Genomic DNA, 22324 nt, shown 5'->3' on the forward strand with positions numbered 1-22324 from the left:
TAGTAAGGGAGCAATAAGCAGCCCAGGAAGAATAAAAATCTACGAAGAGATTGCTGAGGTGTAGAATTATGCACCAGATATTAAAGTTTCATTCATGCATCTTGCAGTTGTGGACATTTCTGAGGTACAAAAGCTACGTAGCAGTCAAAAAAATAATGACTACTTGCATCAATTTATAGAAAGCCATTTTCAAAGAAAAATAATTTATTTAAAAATACGACCATTTCTCCAGTACATTGTTTAAAACGTTAACTGTGTCAGTGTGCTGGACAGTGATACTTATTCAAGTCCCTGTAACCCCAAGAAGCAGCCTTGAGAAACACATCGGAGCTCTGCAGCCACATGAGAAATGGCTTTTGCTGCTTTGTTATTACACAGGTAGTTGGTTCTATCAGCTAAAGTCTAGTGACTTGGATTTATTTTATGCATATTGGATTCTGTTCTATTACTCTTCAGGAGATTGTACTCCCTTGAGTCAGCTATGTTCATTGGTCAGAATAAATTCCAGCATCTGACACCATTTCCATTAATCACAGACAAGCCAGGTTATGTGAGCGAGATAAGAGTATCGGGTGAATGGTATGTACCTTATTTATGTATGCCATTCACTAACACAGTAGAAGTCATCCTTTCTCCCTCTTCCACAGATAAAACTCTCTCCAGTATGAGACAAAGAATAAATATTTAAACTGCAATGCAAGGAAGGGAAGACTTAGCCACGTTTCCTTTTACAGAAAATCACTGATATGCTTGCACTGCTCTGGCACACAGCACCCAGGCAAGTGATTTTTATTATTTAAGAACATGCATCTTAAGTGGGGTGAAGAACATTTTCTGTCTCCTTTGGGGTATCTGTCAGGGGCCACATGCCAAAAGCAGGCAGGGCCAGAGTCAATACTGGGTGTGGCTACACTTTTTCTCTCCACTCATCAAGCTACCAGGAAGGGACATTACGCTACCAGATGATATGAGCATCAGCAGAGGGCTTTTGGAATTGGGCCAAGGCTTGCAAGTTGCTCACCCCTGATCTCTTAGGTCCAATGCAGATTTTACTTTTCCCCAGTCGTGTTTCAAGTCCAAGTTGGGAAGGAAGGAGGAGGGTGGCATAATGCATTAATTTGTAACGGTTGAAATGATCAGATGAGATTCTGGCACAGAACTAGGGAAACTCGGAGCTGATCTCTCACTGTGTTGTCAGCCCTCACCAGCCCTTTCCAACATGAGAGAATCTTACTCCACTGCATATCAAAAGGCCAAGGAGGAAAAAGTATTGCTGGAAACCTGGACATTAAAAGGCTCTGAAACCATCCACTATTCTCTGCTTGAAAACAAATCAACATTGATTAATAGGTTTTGCTACAAAATCTTAATTTCAGCTAATCAGTAATATAGGGTAGGGACCAGGAGCTTAAGAATTATTTGACTGCCAATAGTTAGAATATTGAGTGACTATGTACATAATGTTTCTGACACTTCAATGCACCTTATGAATATAGGACATAAATTTTATCATAGATTAAATGCATTTATCATATTACAGTTCTTCCTGCTTAAGGCGCCTAGAGGTTTCTACATCAAAGCAGTCAGTGAACTTAGGAGTCATAAAGCAAAGTTTTTTGGTAACTGGCAGATAGGCACCCGAATGGTCACTGCATTTTGGCTAGGATCATACCAGAACACCACTATTTATGAAGGAAGTATTTGCCATTAAGTTTTTTTAAGATTTCTACTCCATTTCTACTACCTCAGATTCTTCACTGTAAGGCTAAAGATGACACACAGCTGAGACAGCAAATCTACTCATTTGGCTTACTGTTTTAGTCACAATCACTTCAATCATTTACCTGTTCTTCCCTGCGCACGCCACAGAGTAGGGAACGAAAACCAGACACTGTTTCAGAACTGGAGGTAAAACCTACATCACATTCTATTGTTTACCTGAGAGGCCTGAAGGAAGAGACAGTGTCAAAAAAGGAGAGGGGGAAGGACATTCTCGAAGCTTGTAGAAATGTCTGAAGATACTGTATTTTAAGCAACATTCACACAATTAGCTGCAATGTACAGCTTTTGTTTTACTCGGAGGCTTAATACTCTAGAGTAATTTGCAGGAGTGCAATCCGAAGACCGACTCGTGTATTCTAGGCCTTACACCATATGCCATTTCTATTGATGTACATGGCCTGCTTTCAAAATTAGACAAGGGAAGAGTAAAATCCTGCTTGGATTACCACACTTTCACCCTCCTTCCCATTAGCTATTTTCCTCTTAGGTGTATGGGAGCCCATTCAGAGCTAAATCAAGTTCCACAGTTCTTAGCTCTTGTGCAGGCAGTTTTGGTTACAGTGATCCAAACTGTTTTCTGGAAAGTTTAAGTGAGACGCTCTGTTTTTCGTTTCCCAAAACACTGTCTCACTAGGTTTTGGAGGGCTTGGGAAGACCCAAGAATTATCTTCCAGAGAGCTCTTTCCGTACGAATTAGGTTCCTGAAACGGAGAGTCGTGAACTGGGACAAGTCTCTCGTCAGTACACGAGGGGGAAGACACAACATTGCTGAAAGTATGGTCGCTCGGCGGAAGTAGCCTCTTTTTGTACACAGCTCCAGAAGCAGCTAAATAAAGATCTGTGGTGTCCCTTTCAAGGTCTTCAATACACTGAACAGGAGCATGTGGTGGCACTGTGGAAATAGCAGAAAATACCTAATTAACACAAGAGACACTCAAAACTAACACAATTGTTATACTGTATTTCAGTAGACAAAAGCCAATTACTTATAATGCATCTCTTAACTTCTGTCCATTCATTTGGCTTTACTGCAACTCAATTCTTCAAGGACCTCAATACCCCAGTTTTAACTCGTTGAGAATTAAGTACATCACCTACATAGGGGAATAAATCCAATCTTCTCATTGAATGGGACTTCTGGAGGTGACAGAGTAAAGGAGACGGCAGCTTCTTGCTGTGGTTTCTTGAGGGCTGCTTGTTCCCCTCCAGGCTAGGTCTCATACGTCTTCCTGCTTAGTGAACACACTCGCCAGTTCAGCTATAAAAGAGTGTGTGCGCGTGAGGAAGAAATGCTTAAAAAGAGGGTGACAGGAGAAAAGCTCACCCTCTACTTTAACAGCCCAGCCTTCTGCTGCTCTCCTCGCATCTCCAATGTAAATCAGCAAAGGGGGAGGGGAGCCTTAAAGCAGCAGAGCATGGGATGTAGAGTCGGGGGTGGGTGGGTTTTGGTTCCATCCCTGTGGGTTAACAGTTAACACTCAACCCCTGCTTTATAGCTGAACCCGTGAGCCTGTGCCAATTAGCTGGTCCAAAGCTGCATGGAAATAGGCGACTGCTTTATGTTCTTGAGCAGGGATGACGAAGCTGTGCTCTGCAGATGCTGGACTCCCAATTTCCATCGCCACCCAAACAGGAAGGCCCATAGACCAGGGATGATGGGAGTTGTAGTCCAGCAAACAACCTAAGGGCATCTAGGGTGGAATTTAATGCTGTGCTCTTCCAAGTGGCCCACAAAGAACAATAACCCTTCCTCCCACTGTGCACTACTCTAGGGGTTCTGTCCCCACAAAAAAGCATAATTTGGGGAGGCACAGGGAGAAGAGATGAAATCCCTGTGGAGCAAGTGGACCTCCTTGCACAGGGCTTCTCCTGACATGGCTGGTTACGTGAATTTCATGCCTAAATTGTAGAAGTGCTTTCTGGGTCGAGGTTTAACTGTGTATAAAGCAGCCCTGAGGATTAATGAATTGTCTCAGTAAACAGCTAAGGAAAATGAGGCATGCATTTTCTTTTGGGGCGAGGGGGTCTGCCTCACCTGCTTTGGTTTGTTTTAAGAGAACACTATTTGTACAGGAATGCATTTGAAAAATGAAATGTCTGTTGGTGCTTTTTCTAATATGAAGTACTTGTGGTAAAAAAGGTCAAATACAACTAAACTTCACACCTCAGCCTCGTACAAATAAGCAACACTTGACCGAGGAAGAAAGCCACACGGGAAGAGAAAAAACACATTTTTTTAAAAAAAAAAACCATCAGCAACACCTTTATGTGTTAAGTTGACCATTATGAGACGGAAGTCAAGAGAGAAAACCGAGGTTTCTGAGCTTCAACTGATGAGGTTTTGAGAAGAAGCAATAGGCAACTGTACTCCAAAATGATGCAGCTTAGGTAAGCGACTTGCATTTCCAAGACCTCATCCTGCAAACTCTGACTTGCCTTTCTTGGTTGCAGATGGGGTCAGTTTCAGTTTTCTGAGCATTTCCGCTTGCACTTCCGTCACCAGATGCAGATTAGACATCTCCCGCTTCAACTCCCAGTATGCTTGCTGAACGTTTTCACTGTAACATTTTAGAAGTTACAACATTTCAGCTTTGCTGTACGTCTCAGTTCCTGTACTACTATGATCTACAGAAAGATGCTCTAAACAAAAGTAGTTCTGGCTGGGGGGGGGGAGAGAGAGATCTCACAGCACTATTTCCATGTAAACAGTTGTAATCAAAATTATTCAACCCCCATTGCAAATCAGGTTTATTAACAAAATTTACAGACTTTCAGCTGTTTTCAATGAGCAAATCAAACAAAAGCAACAGAAATTGCTCAACACCTATAATTTCTGTATATAGCAAGTTTTAACATCTAACAATCTAATGATTCTAGTTCCTGAAATGGCCAGGCTAGCTTCCTGGTGTGATAATGGCCCTCTAACTATGGGTCGTTAAGGTAACAAAGGAAGTGGCGCTGTGCCAGATGACAAATGAATGAGTCCCCCCTCCCTCAACATGCTGGTAGTTAGGAAAGACAAAGACCAGAGTTGGGTGTAAGCTAGGAGCTGAAGGAAGAAGCAGGTTGAAGCCTCTGAGAGGGAGATATGCCTGATTTCTGCTCACATCCAAGGCTATGACTATGGGTGAAGCAATACCCACTTGGGGTGTTAATGCTGTGATATTGTCAATTGTAGGCTCAGGTTGTATATATATGTAAACCATATACAGCGGTACCTCGGGTTAAGAACTTAATTCGTTCTGGAGGTCTGTTCTTAACCTGAAACTGTTCTTAACCTGAGGTACCACTTTAGCTAATGGGGCCTCCAGCTGCCGCCGCGCTACCACTACACGATTTCTGTTCTCATCCTGAAGCAAAGTTCTTAACCCGAGGTACTATTTCTGGGTTAGAGGAGTCTGTAACCTGAAGCATATGTAACCCAAGGTACCACTGTATCATAAAGACGGGGGCGCAGGTGGCACTATGGACTAAACCACTGAGCCTCTTGGGCTTGCCAATCAAAAAGTTGGCAGTTCCAATCTGCACAACGGGGTGAGCTCCTGTTGCTCTGTCCCAGCTTCTGCCAACCTAGCAGTCTGAAAGCATGCCAGTGCAAGTAGATAAATAGGTACTGCTGCGGCGGGAAGGTAAACAGCGTTTCTGTGCACTCTGGTTTCGGTCACGGTGTTCCACTGCGCCAGTAGCGGTTTAGTCATGCTGACCACATGACCAAGAAAGCTGTCTGTGGACAAATGCTGGCTCCCTCAGCCTGAAAAGCAAGACGTGCGCTGCAACCCCATAGTCGCATTTGACTGGACTTAACTGTCCAGGGGTCCTTTACCTATATCACAGAGACACCGTAGTCTCCGCAGTGCCTCATTCGAAAAGGAAACATGAACCCAGAGTAAGCACCTGGAACCCCTGGAATTTCATACTGCTTGGAGATTGGGGTGGTGTACAACAATAAAATACTCAGGTTTCGGACCAGAAACTATATAGGTCAGCAGGAGAGAGTCCTAGAGAAGGTGAGAGGTGAAAAATGTCATTTCTACCTGCCCACCTAAAAAAAAAAGGAAAAAAAAAGTCCAAACAACACACTGCTCCATTTCCAGGCTGGTTAAACAGAAGCACTCCTTTTGCAGGACAAGGATACATCCCAACAAGTAATTAATGGAATGATATTTAACCAAGTCATACTCAGAGTATGACTTAAATCCACTAATTTCAATGGATCCCCTCCAAGTATGACTAACATTGTATCACCTCCTAACTTTGAAGTGGTGTTTAGCATTACAAACCCCATGCAGAAAGAAAGCCTTATTCATAAATGGAAGAACACCTAGTTTCTGTGAAAAATGCAATTTGTAGCTTCTTGCAGAGTACTTACAAGCACAAGACGTTGCTCTTGTACAGACTATGACAGTCTGAACTCTAGATAAAACATTGCTCTGCTTCAGACTGCCCAGCACCCCCCCCCCAAAAAAAACAGTCTCCACAGAACAACTCAGTTGCTTCTAATATTACAAAAAGGCAAGAACTCTGTTTCCCATGTGGATCAGGTCACATATTTCTGTCAACATCCACAGAGTATTTGCATAAATATCCAGTCAACACATCACTGGGAACTGCATCTGGCAGATGCCCCCTCACAACACTCTTTGGGTAAAGAGTTCCCCCATAAATATAGGAAACTGCTTTCATCAGTCTTTAGGAAGATAACGGATCGGCCACACTCAATGTGGACAGAGTTCTCGAGAAGCAGCATTTCAGGTAATTACAAGTACCTCCTTCAACCCAGAAATGATAGAACAGAAGTCAAGAAGCATGTAATAATAGGCAAATAAACAAGTTTACAGTCAAGTAGAGACCACACGTAGTTGCAATGTTTGATGACCAGTTTAAGCAAACAGTGCACCCAACTTCTAGCTTAACTGCTAACCCTGTGTTTCTTTGTTGAAGCAAGACTTGAAAAGCAGGATGCTGTCACACAAGGGAAACAGCTTGAATATTCTTTTCTCTCACTGATGGACTGGAGTTCCAACTGTGTGTATCAGTATCCCTTAAAACTCAATTACTGCACAGTTTTCAGTTAAGACACATTGACCAACGAGAACTATAACAATTAGGGCAGTTCTCTCCAAACTAGGAGCAGCATAATGAGTTCTGCTGCTGTGCTTTGTATGGGTGGATATATTATACCCCAGAATCCAAATCTCAACTGAAAAATGAAGGTGCAGAATTTTGGCTTGAGACTTTGGGGGGGGGGGCGGACCCAGCATGAATCCTGACACCACAAACAAGCTGAAAGATATACAAAATTTTCTAGAGAGGTAATAAGGAGAGGTCAGGTGTTATATCCTGTATACACCAATATTTCTCAGTTGCACCAACAAACAGAAGCTCATAAGATGCAAGCTTTCTTATGTTGCTTTTCTTTAAAGCCATTGCAGTGTCATTCAGTGTTCCTCAGTTGTGCTTTAGTTGAGATATATTAATGTGCAGTATGTTTTTTTTTGCTTACGACTACCATCATTGTAATAAAAGCAATTATTAAGAATTTGCCACCACAAATTATGTCACTCTAGTCAAAATAATTCCCGTTGGCAATGAAGTTGCCCAGCCCTATCTGCAGAAGTGCTTAGCTGCCGATAAGCAACAATTCGTATTCAAAGAATCTCTTGTGTCACTGACAAGTGACAAATATTTCACAAGAATATTAGGTAAGTGAATATTGACATTCATATTAAAGCAAAGGGTACTTGCTGAAAGAAACATTTCAAAGAACTTCCTCTAGGTGTGAAAAGAGCTGTGGACTTGTTTTCACAGTCGATGTGAATTACATAAAATAGTTGGATTTTTAACATAAAAGTCTGTATGTGCTAATTTACATACCAGGCTGTTACCAGAGCGATGCTTTAAAAAACAACAACACAACTTATTTTAATAGAGTGAAGGGCTAAAAGTGTCACTTAGCAAATTACCTATTTGAACATTGTTCTGGAGAAGCAAAAACATTAGCTGGCTAGCTCATTAAGACGAATAAAGGATATACCATATGGGTTATTAACATAGTGGAGGCCCAATGAAATGCCTTTCCTTCCATTTTTTCCAATGCAAGCCACAGAATAGCAATCATGGCCTCTTCTAACCAAGTCCTACTTCTCCCTCATGTGGAAAACAAGGGAAATGCATTTCTGAGGATTGAAAACATAAATAAGTATTTTACTCCTTTTCTCGATAGGAAGAAGTATGGCTTGGTTAGAAGAGGCTTAACTACATCAACGGCACTTTGAAGAGAGAGAAGGTCACAGATTGGGTTGTGTGCTCTCTATACTAATTGTCTCCAGGACAACTGCTTCTGTAGGTTATTTCTGTTCTGCAGCTGTACAGGTTTCTCTTGCAGTTTCCACCCAGACAATGTGATGGAGGGTTGCTAGGCAAGAAGCAATTGCTGAAAAACAAGACAGCCCTGTGCAGCATTCCAAATAAGAGCTTCAAGTAATACGTTACCATATAAAGTCTTACAGAAAGGGCAATTTAGCAATATGGTAGAGACAATGTGATGGATTCCCTTAATTTCACAAGGCCTGCATTATTTCTTCCAACGTGCTTCAAGTTTGGTTTCATCCACATTCAATGTTGACTGCAAGTGCTAAAGAAAAGCCACTCTTTCTTATAAGTGACCTGAACTCTGACTTGAGTTTTGTGAAGATGTTTCACATCAAGCTAGATCTGATGTTGCAAGAGGGCCAAAGAAGAATCCAGCAAATGCTTAGGAAGGTTGCACCACAAAGGACTTCAACTTGCAAGCACTTAGGGGTGGAACCTCAGGGAGGTGCCTTCAGCTGCAAATAGGATTTTTGGGTCCTATTAATGTGATTCACTATACAGTGGTACCTCGCAAGACGAATGCCTCACAAGACGAAAAACGCGCAAGACGAAAGAGTTTTTCGTTTTTTGAGTTGCTTCGCAAGACGAATTTCCCTATGGGCTAGCTTCGCAAGACAAAAAACGAAAACGTCTTGCAAGTTTGTTTCCTTTTTCTTAAAACCGTTAATACCCTATGGGAAACCGTGCTTCGCAAGACGAAAAATTCGCAAGACGAAAAAACTCGCAGAACGAATTAATTTCGTCTTGCGAGGCACCACTGTATAACTGTGTACTGATTAGATTCTCATGTATCAGATATGCTGCAACTGGTTTATCATTTGCCTTCAAAATCTGAGCCACTGAGTTTTATGCAATGTAGTGCTATGGTAAACATTTCATTAACGCACAGATTTCTCCCTGCACAATGGGACATTTCCTCCCCACACATCACCTAAATTTGTTCCGGTGTTAACACTAAACCTTGCACCAGCACAAACTATTTAGTTGAATCCTGTCCATTGCTCATAACTGGATAGGTTTCCCACAATTAACAACTTATTTTATCAACACAGATTGCTTGTTTATTTTAAGATTTCTACTCCACATCTTTTGATCAATAAAAATCTCAATATGCAACGAAAGAGAACATAGCAGCAGCCAATGACGAATGAGAAAGCACAGCACTTAATGTACTGTAAATATGGAATGTAATTCTTTTCACTCATCATCTACGCAGGGGTGCCCAAACTTTTTTCAAAGAGGGCCGGATTTGATAAAGTGAACATGCATGAGGGCCAACCAAAGTTGTTGATGATTTTTAGGATTGAAGTTGTTGCGCTTTTTGGGGAATTTTACCCCAGGAAATAAACTGCCACAGGGGCTGGATTAAACCGAACGGCAGGCCGGATTAGGCCCCCAAAATGGATTTTGGACATGCCTGATCTACAGGCTTATCAGAATCAGAGTGACACAAGCCTCCTAGGGGAGATAATTGACAGCCTTGGTGCCACCACTGAAAAGGCCCCTGTTCCATATAATCGCCTACTGTACTTATGAAGTCAAGACAACATGGAGCAAGGCCTCCATAGATTTCCTGAGTGAATGGGTAGACTCATATGAGAAAATACGATGCTAAGGTTATCTGGTTGCCGGACTGCTCGGGGCTTTAAAAAGGGACAAAATCTGCACTTTGAATTCAGCCAAAATCAACTATAAGCCAATAAAGCCATCTCAAAATGCATGTTAACATTCTTCAGATAGTCCTGCCCTGCTTTTGCATACTAGGTGAACTGTCTGTTCTGAATACTCTTCAAAGGCAGCTCCACAATGAACTAGTTTAACATGCTCTACCTGGATGTCACTAGGGTATGCCTAACTGTGTCCATATCTTTCCCAATTTAGCATGTCTTCAAAGTAGTGCCTTCTTTGGATTTAAGTAATCTCACTTAGAACTAACACAGAGATGACTAACTTAACAAATTTAAAACAAGTTCATGGGATCTACATACCTATGAATGCTTATCTGCTGTTGGACACACTCTCCATTTGTTAAAATTCCTTCCTGGGATACAACCTGGTGGGGGAAACAAAACATTTGGCTTTGAAAAAAGAATGGGAAAAGTCTGCCTTACTTGAGGTAAAAGGAAAACAAAGGTTTAAAAGCAAAGTTGGGAAGCTTAGCAGGCAGTGGTGAGGTAGGCTTTCAATGACATTTTTGAATCAACCAAGTGCTGATACTTCATTACCTCCACCACAGTGGTGCCAAGCGGCATGGGACTTATTAACATGGCAAAGTAGAGTATTGGAACCTTCAAAGTCCTGCTGTAACAAGCCTGAAAAGCACTTTTGAGGATAAAGCTGGTCCCCTCCATGACAACCTAGAAGCTATTGTGATAATAGAGTTCCGGTTAACATGTTATCAGAGGCAAGAAAGCTTCCTTCAAAAAACTGAGGTCCAAACGAAGAGAACGAAAAGGAATACATATTAGCAGCATATGTTAGAAGTATGATAACAAGGCATATAGAACAACAAGCATTACTGAATCTGAGTTATCATGGATTCTACAAGGGCATGTAATTTCTCAAGAACCTATTAGGGTTCTTTGAGAGGGTCAAGGAGCATACAAATAGTGAGCTGGTTGACACAGTATACTTGATTTTTCAAAAAAAATAAAAATCAATGAAGTAGCTCAGCCAGGATTTCTAAGAGAGAGGTCCTCTTGTGGATCACAAATTGGATACGTTGCAGAAAACAGGGTAGAAATAAACAAGCAGTTCTCCAAATGAAGAAATTAGAAAGTGGAGTCCCTCCAAGGATCAGTATTCAGCCATGTCCTTTTTAAGTTGCTCATTAACAAGAGGGAGCAGTGAGATGGGCAGGTTTCCTGCCGATATTAAATTGTTCTGGGTTGTTAAAGCAGAAAGAATTTCAGAGGGACCTCTACAAATTTAGAAAATGGGTGGGAAATGGAAAATACAATTCAGTGCAAGAAGTATAAAGTGATGCCGGTTGGGACAAAAAAAATATTAATTCCACATATATGCCCGGCAGGTCTGAACTGGTGGTGACTGACTAGGAATGAGGGTGTCAAAGCAGACAACATGAGGAAGACATCAACCTAGTGGGTGGCAGGTGTAAAAAAAGGCAAATTCCATACTAGGGATCATTAGGAAATGAATTGAAAAGGAAATGCTATCAAAGAAATGTATGGAGCAGCTGCATTTGTAGTAGTACTGTGAACAGAATTTTTAAAAAGTACTTTTTAATGGGATAAGTAACGTATGTTGACTTCTCTTCCAATTTGTGGTTGGTATTCAATAGGTCTGGTGTGCAGGGGTGCAAGAGGAATTCTAGTCCTTAACCCTGTCAAGGTTAGTTACACCACCAGAGTCACATGTGAGTAGGGCTCATTTGATTACTATCATAAAAAAGGATCACTCACACAGGCTAATCACATTAGATAAACTACAGGTGCAAAAATCCTTATTCAGAAGCTAGTGACAGCTTCAGTTATCCATTCTGAATTTTCTTCCAAGCAGCGGTTTCATTCTAAAAAATCAGAACTTCCTAGCTGTCAATAGTGCTTGCACTTAGCTTCAATATAATCATAATGATTTTAGGGTGAACTTGCTTGAGTCATACTACACTTACAGATGGGATTTTACTGAAGTAGAATAGCGTGACCGTGTGACAAGAACCCACACGTAATGAAATTACGTTTCAATCAGCTTCTACAGGGAAACAACTGGAAGAAAGGATTATTTATGAATAATCCCACCCAAATCAACAGAACCCACAAATAAGCGCCATAAATTACATGCTCAGTTCAGCAAATTTTAAGCAGTGGGATTGAAAATGAGCCAGTTTTGATATCTGCAGGGCTAGCTAACGGGAATTCAAGCCAACATCTTGTGCTTAGCTCCATCTAGTGGAGCTTCTTGAAATTTGCAATCCGGTTTCTGTTATGTGAGAGACATTTATGTTAAACCAAGTTGTCATGTTAAACCAAAATAATGGTAGATGTAATCAGCAGATTCACAGATTAGCCATTAAACAAAACCAATGTGATAGACAGGGCCATGACATTCTATTTGCCATCCCTCCCAGGCTGTTGGCAATTCATCTTTTGCGGCTTTAAAACCAATTGAGACTGCAACTTGAGGTAGCACCTACTAATGTGTGTAGTTATCTAGGCATAAGGAGGCCAGAAAAATCAGCATCAAAACAGAGCTGAGTAGCATATCCATTGCATTCCCCTCATGCAGATAACTAAGTACTAAGGAGGAAAATACACTATAGTTGCATGAACACGGTTAGCAGATAACTGGCAAGAATTAAAAAAAACTGAACAAACCATTAGTTCTGCAAATGCAGATAACTCTGGGAGGGTGACAGACGGCTTGCTCAATCACATGGCAAACCTCTTTTGAAAAGACTACCTTCAAAAGCAGTTTGGCATGGAAGTCAGAAGCTGAAAATCTCACCAAGTCTTTTAAAGCCTTTAGGTGTGCTTCACAACAACTGCCTCAGCGCTAGCCAATACCCTTATTACAATTAGTTTTCCACAACAGAAGGGCATCATCATTATATTTTACATTTTTACACACCATCTCCGCAACAGAAGCCAAAACGCACCAGTACCTTCTGAATAGATTTTTGTAGTTCTTTTCTAAGATCATTGCATTCTTCCCTCAGCTTCTCCAAATCCTGCTCCAAACTGTGCACTTTTAGGGCATTATTCAGCTTTTCTATTTCCCAGCTAGATGGGGTAGAGTTCAGACTCTTCATCACTGCAAAGAAATATGAAAAAAACACTTATCATTCAATCAGAATATAATCAGACATTAAGAATGGCGTGGTTGGATTCAAAGTTATGCTCCCATGAGCATAGCAAAGGCCCAAAATTCAAACCTTGGACGTTTTTGAATTTAATTAGAGTGATCACATTATTAAGAAACATGTTGCACTGGAATAATTCATAGATGTTCATATGTACAAGGAACACCATGTAACTTTATGGGTCTTTTGTAATATGCTATAGGCTGTACATGTGGCTCATTTCAAAGTGCTGGTTTTGACTTCTGAAGGCATTCATTACTTAGGATAAGGATACCCAAATAATAAATAATGATATTATTATTATTATTATTATTATTATTATTATTATTAATACTCCACCCATCTGGCTGGGTTTTCCCAGCCACTCTGGGCGGCTCCCAATAGAATATTAAAAACATAATAAATACATCAAACATTAAAAGCTTCCCTAAACAGGGCTGCCTTCAGATGTCTTCTAAAAGTCAGATAGTTGTTTATTCCCTTGACATCTGATGGGAGGGCGTTCCACAGGGTGGGCACCACTACCAAGAAGGCTCTCTGCCTGGTTCCCTGCAACCTCACTTCTTGCAGGGAGGGAACCGCCAGAAGGCCCTCGGAGCTGGACCTCAGTGTCCGGGCTGAACGATGGGGGTGGAGATGCTCTCAAAGAACATTTTATCTTTGTGTGTGCTACCATTCACCCAAGAGCCTGCTTTGGAAGCACCAAACATCTGAGGCACAGATTACAGGTGAAAGGATATACACGCTGTTGGCACAATCATAAAATGCTCTTCCAGGCGGCCTTACCTGGCACATACCTCAGAGTCATTTTGGCACAAAGCAAGCATCTTATTTTACCATGCTTTTTAATCCTGCAGACAAGCTCCTACGCTGCTTGGTATTTGGTTATAATTTGGTATTTTGTTATGGCATTTTATGTTTTTGTACTAACAGCTTCTGTTTTGTTTTTACTGTAATGTTAATGTTTTGTAAGCCACCCTGGGAAATTATTGAAGGGCTGGGAGTAAAAATCAAGACTTTTTAAAACAACATATTTTTCTGAAAGGGCTTTGGAATGTGAGTTTAAAAAAATAAACATTGTTTGTCATGTTTACTGACGGTTTGACCAATTTTATTATTACACCTGTCCTGTATTTTGATGTTGCACACCACTTTACCATTTTTCCTATGCAAGCAGTGTTAGTTTTGACAAGGTGTAGTAAGATGTGAAGGGAAGATTTCAACGTGCAAGAAGCAGCCGTTAGATCAATGCAAACGTATGGCAGAAGTACATTCTTGGATTGCAATGTTTCAGCTGCTATGGTGCCTATGGCACAAACACGTGATCTCCTTGCATAATCGGTCCACGTCAACAAGTTGTGTGCAGGGCTGATGTAAACATAAAAGGAAAAGGAAAAGCTTGCTTCCCATTGCCAGAGGTCAACTTAGGAGGTATTTCTGGGAATTCCCAAATATGCACATGCACTTCCTGTATGAGAATACACTGTCCATGCTAATTGGAGCATGCAAAGGGTGTTGCTATACTAATGTAACACCCGATGCTAATGCCAAAGGATTAATAAGGCTAACAACACAGACCCTGCTCCTTGGTAACCTGGCAGACCAAGATACATCGTGAAATGTGGCATTGTTGCAGCAGATTTTTTAAAAAAGGGAGACCTTAGGGCCTGTTACAGCAGAAAAGCTCTGTATGTATGTTTGTGTGTGTGTACATATAATATATATAGGGAGTGTGTGTGTGTAAACTACAACTATATAATTTGAAAAGTTGTATGCCTTTTGTTTGTTCTTTAAGCATTTGGATACACCTCAAGCTACTGCAACCAAATTTTGTATGATGGTTCCTAGTATCAGTGTTTTCATCTATGTTTGGCTCCAACCGGCTGTCATTCTGAATCAAGATGGCAGACTGAACCTGCCAAAACTGCACTGATTTTAACAACTTATTTTTAAAAACTATTATTTTGGGGGTTTTCAGAATTCCAAAAAAGCGCACAAAAGCACACACCCCTACCCTTCCCAGCATTGTGAAGCAATGCATTACTTGGCAAAGTTAACAGCCAAGATTATGAAGCAGACAGAGGGCCTTCTCGGTAGTGGCGCCCGCCCTGTGGAACGCCCTCCCATCAGATGTCAAGGAAATAAACAGCTATCTGACTTTTAGAACACATCTGAAGGCAGCCCTGTTTAGGGAAGTTTTTAATGTTTGATGTTTTATCATGTTTTTAATATTCTGTTGGGAGTGGCTGGGGAAACCCAGCCAGATGGGTGGGGTATAATTATTATTATTATTATGAAGTTGCTCTTGTAATTATAAATGGGGGCTACAATGTCAAGGACTGCTTTCTATTTCTACTGTTTCACTGTCTATTTAGTGCTGGCTTTTGACGTTAGCACTGTTATAAGTAGAGATTTTACAATGTTTTACACTGTATTCAGCTTGTATTTTTACTATGTCGCTCAAAATGTTGATTATAAATCTTTCAAAACAAAATGCATAAATGAAACCGACAGAGAAAAGGAGGCAGGGGCAGCAAATGCAGCCCCATCCTCTCCCTCACACAGCCATTATTGTCTGAGAATGAACACCATAACGTTTTGCTTCTGAACAGTGATCTGTAATAACATTCCTTTATGCAAATTGAACACGTTAGCATAAATGTATGCATACTAGCTACAGGCCTTCTTATACAGAGGTACAGCTTCGTAGTCAAGCACATAAATTTACACTCTGAGAGACAAGGGGCACCTTGTTGAGTTTCCACTTCAGTTCTGAGCTGCAGGAGCTCCACTTCTTTGGACTGCAACTGCTCATTCAAATGTTTCAGGGATTCGGTGTTCTCTTTCATCTAGTTCAGGGAAAGAACACATTGCCAGGACTTAGTCTGTCCAGCTTTCCAATCAATAATAAAATCCATACATGCCTAACTCTTAGAACTAAATGCTAGCCAGCTCTACTTCTTGAAGAATTGGCCAAGCTGTCAGATACTCGGTTTCTAAAGCCCTGAAGTCAAGATCAGATATACCGTATTTTTCGCTCTATAAGATGCACCAGACCACAAGACGCACCTAGTTTTTGGAGGAGGAAAACAAGAAAAAAAATATTCTGAATCTCAGAAGCCAGAACAGCAAGAGGGATCGCTGCACAGTGAAAGCAGCAATCCCTCTTACTGTTCTGGCTTCTGGGATAGCTGCGCAGCCTGCATTCGCTCCATAAGATGCACACACATTTCCCCTTACTTTTTAGGAGGGAAAAAGTGAGTCTTATAGAGCAAAAAATACGGTAAATGCTGCAACCTTTCAGAGTACAAAAAATAGCACTTTTTCTTCAGGCAGAATACTAGATCCTGTGGCAATGAGGTAAGGCTCTCCAACTGAGCTCAATTAGTTAGCAGGTTTTCCAAATTAACTACCCCTTTTCTTTGTTATTCTTTGCTTTTATCTGTTCTCTGCACCACATGGGGTTTTTCCTCCAGTTGTCACTGGCTGCACACTGCATCTCTGGAAGGATTCTGTAATCTGAAACTTCTGCAACATTTCCTTTAATAGTGAACGCAGGTGGTTGAGTGTTGACAGAGTTGGAGCCAGAGTTGGAGCCCACTCAAAGAAGACTGAGAAACGAGAATAGCTGGGTGACTTCTGAAGAATGCAGAAGTAAAAACACGCACGCAAAAAATTAAAACCAAAAGGTTGCCAAAGAAGACAAGGAAAAATGAAAACTTTTAAAAAGGACCAAGCATGCTCAGTGGCCTCCAGTAACCAGAGATAATTGAGTGTCAACTGGAAAAGAAAATAGTACATCAGAGAGGGAGCGTAAGCAGGGAAGAGTGATCTGGCCTGCTTGAGTCTCTTACACCTTAGGGCAGGGGTAGGGAACCTGGTACTCTCCCAATGTTGTTGGGCTACAACTCCCATCATCCCTAACTTCTGCCCATGCTGGGTGGGGCTGTTGTGCAAGTGGGGATTATTGTCTTGTCTTTTTTTATTATATACAGCCATACCTTGGTCGTCGAACGGAATCCGTTCAACTTCTGAAAACCAAGGCGCGACTTTCAATTGGCTACAGGAGCTTCCTGCACTCAAGCAGAAGCCACGGAGGATGTTCGGCTTCCAAAGAAGGTATACAAACCGGAACACTCACTTCTGGGTTTGCAGCGTTGGGGAAACAAAACGTTTGAGTCGCAAGGTGTTCGGGATCCAAGGTACGACTGTTATTTTGCAGGGGGTTTTTATATTGTGATTTTAAGTTGGAAACCACTCCAAGGTATAGGGTGGTATACCAATTTAATAAAACAACATCATCTTTAAAAACAACAATATTAACATCTGGAGGGCCACAAACTCCCTCCCCAGCTTAGTATCACAGAATTGCAGAGCTGAAAGGGGCCCTGAGAGTTCTCTGGTCCAAACCCCTGTGATGCTGGCATAACTGGCTAGAAACCTAACATCAAAGTCAGAATTTCCTTTTATAAACCGCACTCACATAGTACCTTTCTTTTAACCTACTGCAAAGCACGTACCATTTTATCCAGTTTACTTTTCAGATTATCCCGTTCGATACAAGCCTCTCGATAGGCTTGGTAGGCTTTGTTAACCTGCTCGCGGCCGACAGAGCTTGCGCTTTCTTCCAAATGGGAGCCAAGAACCTAGACGATTAGAGGAAAATGCAAAAATTACATTTTCCCTAGCTTTGTTACTCAAAGAGCATCAAATTTAAATACTTCAAGTGAAACAAATTAACTGGCAGCCAATAAACATGGGTTTACCGTGGGCTATAGCTCATTGTAGACAGCATCAGCTGTGCATACAGAGCAGCTCAGGATCAATCCCCAGCATCTCCCTGGGGATGAACCCACTCTGAAATTCCAGATAGCTGCTGCCAGTCAAAGTAGAGAGAACTGGGCTACATAAACCAATGGTCTGACTCAGCAGAAGACAGCTTCTTGCATTATGGTGCATAATTTTTTTATTAAGAAGTCTCTTACCATTCCCTTTGTGTTCAGTTATCCTAAAGGTAAAGGGACCCCTGACCGTTAGGTCCAGTCATGACTGACTCTGGGGTTGCGGTGCTCATCTCGCTTTACTGGCCGAGGGAGCCGGCATACAGCTTCCGGGTCATGTGGTCAGCATGACTAAGCCGCTTCTGGCGAAACCAGAGCAGTGCACGGAAATGCCGTTTACCTTCCCGCCCTAGCGGTATCTATTTATCTACATGCACTTTGACGTGCTTTTGAACTGCTAGGTTGGCAGGAGCTGGGACTGAGCAACGGGAGCTCACCCCGTTGCGGGGATTCGAACCGCCGACCTTCTGATCGGCAAGTCCTAGGCTCTGTGGTTTAACCCACAGCGCCACCTGTGGTCTGACTCTGCAGAAGACAGCCTCTTACATTATGGTGCATAATTTTTTTATTAAGAAGTCTCCTACCATCCCCTTTGTGTTCAATTATCCTACTCGTTACTAAAGAACAACAACCAGGTACTAATTATAATCATACCAGAAAAGTAATATTTTGCTATTGAAACTTTTGGCAATTACTATTTTCACATGTAAAGTGCACAGGGAAATCCTAGCCATGTCTACAATGGGTTCCATAGGAATCACTCCCAGATAAGTGTGCATAGCAATGCAGCCTTAAGATACCTTATCATTCCCCCTCCCCCCCCCAAAAGGCATGTTTCTGTGAATTGCTAAACAGTTACTTACCTTTTCTTCTAACACTCTTACTCTTTTCTTTAAGAGGGAGTTCTCCCTTTCTGTCTCTTTCAGTCGTTTTTTGATATCTTCATAAGCAGTGACAAGTGCAAAATGTGAAGCAACAGACTCTTCGCCTGAATACACGGGGGTAGGAATTTCTCCATCTTGCTTAGGATGAGTGTCTGCTTTTTCATGGTTCAAAATATAAATGTCATCTTCAGCTAGTTCATCCATGGCAGCTGAATAAAAAAGGCATGTTGCTATGAAAGATCCTAAGTATATATCACAAGCATTTAATATCTTTCAGATTGGAAGAAACGCTGTAGAGCACTTGTTATAGTTTAGCCTTTACCAGAAAATATCACCTCAAGCTTACAATAGATTTCCCACTATAAAATTATGAAGTGGCTCTCAGATGACAGTAAAGTATTGATGTTAAAAATAGCTATTTGATTTTGTTTTTTTATCTAGAACATGTTGGAAGGGATCCTTCCCAAAGCTTCCATTAATATGCTGTAATACAGTGGGCAAGCAGGGCTAGGCATCTGAAAGTGAGCCGTACAGCTTAGAATCCATACAGCATCAATACACACTTCAACTGAAATTTGATTCTAAACCAGCTAGTTGATTCCCCCTCTCCCTACAGATTTTGTGTTGATTATTTTTCACTCTTGGCGAGTTACATCTAGCTTTGATTCAGTTTGAATGCATATTTTGAAATCCACTCATGGTGTTGAAATGCCTATTCCAAAGTTTAGAAGGGAAAGAGAGGGTCCAGGGAATTTCCTTTTGGTGCAACTTCCTTTTGGTGAAATCAGAACATAATTTAAACACATACAGAAACCACAACCTCCTCCTTTCATGAAAAAATAAAATAAGCTAATGAGAAATGTTAGGTTACCTCTAAAACAGGAAGTTCAGCAAGAAAGCATCGGTTTCCAACCTGACTTAGTAAATAAAGTGTTCGAATCAGATGTTTACAGTGCTCTTAGACAAGAGATCCAAGAATGCTGTATGGTGGAAAGGACGGTAGCTCAGTTGGCTAGAGCGTGGTGCTGATAACACCAAGGTTGCAGGTTCGATCCCTGTATGGGACAGCTGTATATTTCTGCACTGCAGCGGACTGGATTCGATTATCCTCAGGGTCCCTTCCAACTCTACAGAGCTATGATCTCAGAATTTAAAGTTGAAGAGAAAGACTATTTGAAAATATTTGTCTGAGAAATGGGATTCTGCACAACACATGTAACAATATCTAATGTTATGAAGACTTTACAGGCAGTTGTTGATGAGATCTCTGGATTATATCTCATTTCAAAAGTTCTAAAGTTATATCATGGTCTGGAGAAACAAAACTTGGGAACAAGAGTCTACAAAAAAAAAATATTCTAATGATAGTACTGTTTACATAAGAACTTCTTCAACTAAACATTCCTGGAGTAAGAGCCAAGTCTTAGAGAAAAAATGTATCTTCAACAAATCCCTTCGGCTTCTTGCACCCATGTCAAAGTCTCAAGTCCTTTCCTATTTTACATAGATGTTGAGTTTTCTGAACAGTATATGGTGCATGGGATAGCTCCAACTTTCTTCCCTTTTTTTGGCAAGGGAGGGGGAAGGGTGCCAACTTGACCTAGTAAAACTCCCTATCTTTCTTAGGTGGGAGGTTGGAGAAGAAAAATGAACACACAGCTGAGAAACCATTCCAGAGTATCCTGCAACTTCACAAGCAACAGTAAAGTAAGTCACTTGATTTAAGGATAGACACAAAGCAGTCGGGACTAGAAGCAGAGGTCAGTAGTTTGGGAAAGAAACCTTGACAGTTGCTTTGACCCATTAAGGCAAGAGAGAGAACAAGTGCTCTTTGGGCATGGACTGTGGGCAAAGACTTCTGCTCTTCCCCACTGATCTCCAATTCCAAGTGCCACAAAGCTGTTATTGGACAAGGAGAGGGGTATGGAGCTATAGATACAGGAAGAAACATTGTAGACTGTTTTACAGAATTGTTTTTTCCTATGTAAATATTTAAAGGCGAGGAAAGCAAGTGTTGTGGGTCACATTAAAAGTTTAATTCAACATATTGAATAACTTAGTGAAACACTTCTATTAAGTTGATTAACATGTCCTTTAAAACGTGCTCTGTGTTGGGGGTTATTGTTTTGTTTTTGCTCCAGTTTTTATGTCTTTTTATGATGTGAATGGCCCAGAGATCTTTGGGTGAAGGGCAATATACACATCTATATTCACACACACATAGCAGGCAGTCAAGTGTGCATCATCACAAAATTTGTCCCAGCTTCACAGTCTGTAGCAAAAACAAGCACATTTCTTCAGCCATTGCAGGACCATTTGCAAGATGTCAGCTTCCCACCACGAACAAGACCTAGAAAGGCTCCACATTCTTAAGGCCAACATAGGAGCACATTCTTAAGGCCAACATAGGAGATGGGACGTAAGAGCTGCAACACTTCACACGGCCGAGCATTTATTTAAGACACGCGCATTATTAAAACAATACCAAGTGCCGCACCACAAACTTAGGTGCAGCAAAACCATTCAGTAAAAACCGCATACTGCAATTACAGTAAGCAGGGATCGTTCCAGCTGGCATGGGGGGGGGGGGGGGAGAAGCTGGAATCAATCGTTTGTCTGTAACAGCTGGATCCTTTTATATGGTTCCCAAAGTGGGGCACACGCCCCACAGGGGGGCAATTTAATTTTTAAGGGGGGCAATTCAAGAATGAGTTATTAGCAGTGGCTTCCTCCACGTGAATAGGAGTTCACTTTTTGAATAAAAAGCATTATATGTCGGGGGGGGGGGGAATCGGGATTTTAGAGATGCTTAGATGAGGCACGGCCAAAAAAAAGTTGGGAACCACTGTTCTGAACCCATTAAACTCTCTACACACACCGGCAGCACATTAGGGGAGGGAAAGGGCTAGGCGAGAAGTTCACCGACATGCTAGTTTCCTCCATTCGCTTGTTTTGTACAGAGGGCCGCTTAGGCTGCCTGCAGTCCGAGAAACACACCATGGAGCGCTACCTTCCATGCGACATGGCGGGACTTCCTTTTGAGTAAATGTGAATTATGCGAGCCACCCCCTCTCCCCCCACTCGCCTGCCTTCGGTTTGCAGCAGTTGCATCCAGACACGGGTTTGTCCTGCCCCGTCTCGTGAGAAACAGGCCGCGATCTGGTGGTGGGCGATGCGAATTGCGGGGGAAAGGGACGCGGATGCCCCCCCAAACACACACCAGGTATAATAGGGGGGAAGCTGGGGGGGGGACCAAGGCGAGTGGGCGCAGGAGGTGCGCCGTGAGGGGGAGGGAAAGGGGTATTACCTGCAGCCAGCGAAGGGTTACCTGCGGACAGCGAACTCATCGCGGGCCTTTCCCGGGGCTCCCTCCCCTCAGCAGCGCGACGGGGCCACCGCTCCAAAGCCCCCGAAGCTCTTCCTCCTCCGCCGCCGCCGCCTGTCGGCGCTCATCGTTCTCCGCCCAGCCCGAGAGTAGCAGCAAGAGCAGCGGCCGCGGAAGAAGCAGTGGCAGCAGCCAATAGCGGAAGCGCCCGCAGGAGCCCTTTTCCCTTTCCCTTTCTCTTCCCCGCCTCCCTCGACGCAGCGCCGGCTTCCGCCCAATCTCGCCCGCCTCACGTGATCCT

At 42.1% G+C, this 22324-nt stretch overlaps 2 protein-coding genes across 3 annotated transcripts in view; one reads left to right on the plus strand and one right to left on the minus strand.

Moving 5' to 3' along the window:
• Positions 1 to 186: 186 nt before the first annotated feature.
• AZI2 (5-azacytidine induced 2) lies at positions 187 to 22300 on the minus strand. Of its 2 annotated transcripts, none has more exons than XM_080974976.1 (8): positions 22027 to 22300; positions 18678 to 18907; positions 17494 to 17619; positions 15723 to 15822; positions 12776 to 12924; positions 10143 to 10207; positions 4219 to 4340; positions 187 to 2674 (listed from the first exon to the last, which is right to left on the minus strand). In XM_080974976.1, the coding sequence occupies exons 1-8, from the start codon at positions 22043 to 22045 to the stop codon at positions 2313 to 2315; spliced, it is 1173 nt and encodes a 390-aa protein (XP_080831102.1). In that variant the 5' UTR covers positions 22046 to 22300; the 3' UTR covers positions 187 to 2312. The 2 variants fall into 2 exon arrangements, with proteins under 2 accessions (XP_080831102.1, XP_080831101.1); XM_080974975.1 differs by having other exon boundaries at positions 22006 to 22299.
• Positions 19883 to 22324, plus strand: part of ZCWPW2 (zinc finger CW-type and PWWP domain containing 2) — a 36557-nt gene continuing 34115 nt past the window's right edge. The window contains exon 1 of the mRNA XM_080975046.1: positions 19883 to 20405. The gene's annotated coding sequence lies outside the window, so the exon portion shown is untranslated. The remainder of the gene's footprint in view (positions 20406 to 22324) is intronic.

The sequence above is a fragment of the Podarcis pityusensis genome (genome assembly GCF_964106645.2).
Source record: "Podarcis pityusensis genome assembly, chromosome: 12".
NCBI lineage: Eukaryota > Metazoa > Chordata > Lepidosauria > Squamata > Lacertidae > Podarcis > Podarcis pityusensis.

Bases quoted from the DNA above. Each gene is read 5' to 3' on its own strand.
- AZI2 (XM_080974975.1), bottom strand. From the start codon at position 22,045: ATGAGTTCGCTGTCCGCAGGTAACCCTTCGCTGGCTGCAG. The intron at 17,620-18,677 runs GTAAGTAACTGT...CTAATCGTCTAG, and splicing joins TAAGAGTGTTAGAAGAAAAG to GTTCTTGGCTCCCATTTGGA. The intron at 4,341-10,142 runs GTATGTAGATCC...AAAATGTTACAG, and splicing joins CAGCAGATAAGCATTCATAG to TGAAAACGTTCAGCAAGCAT.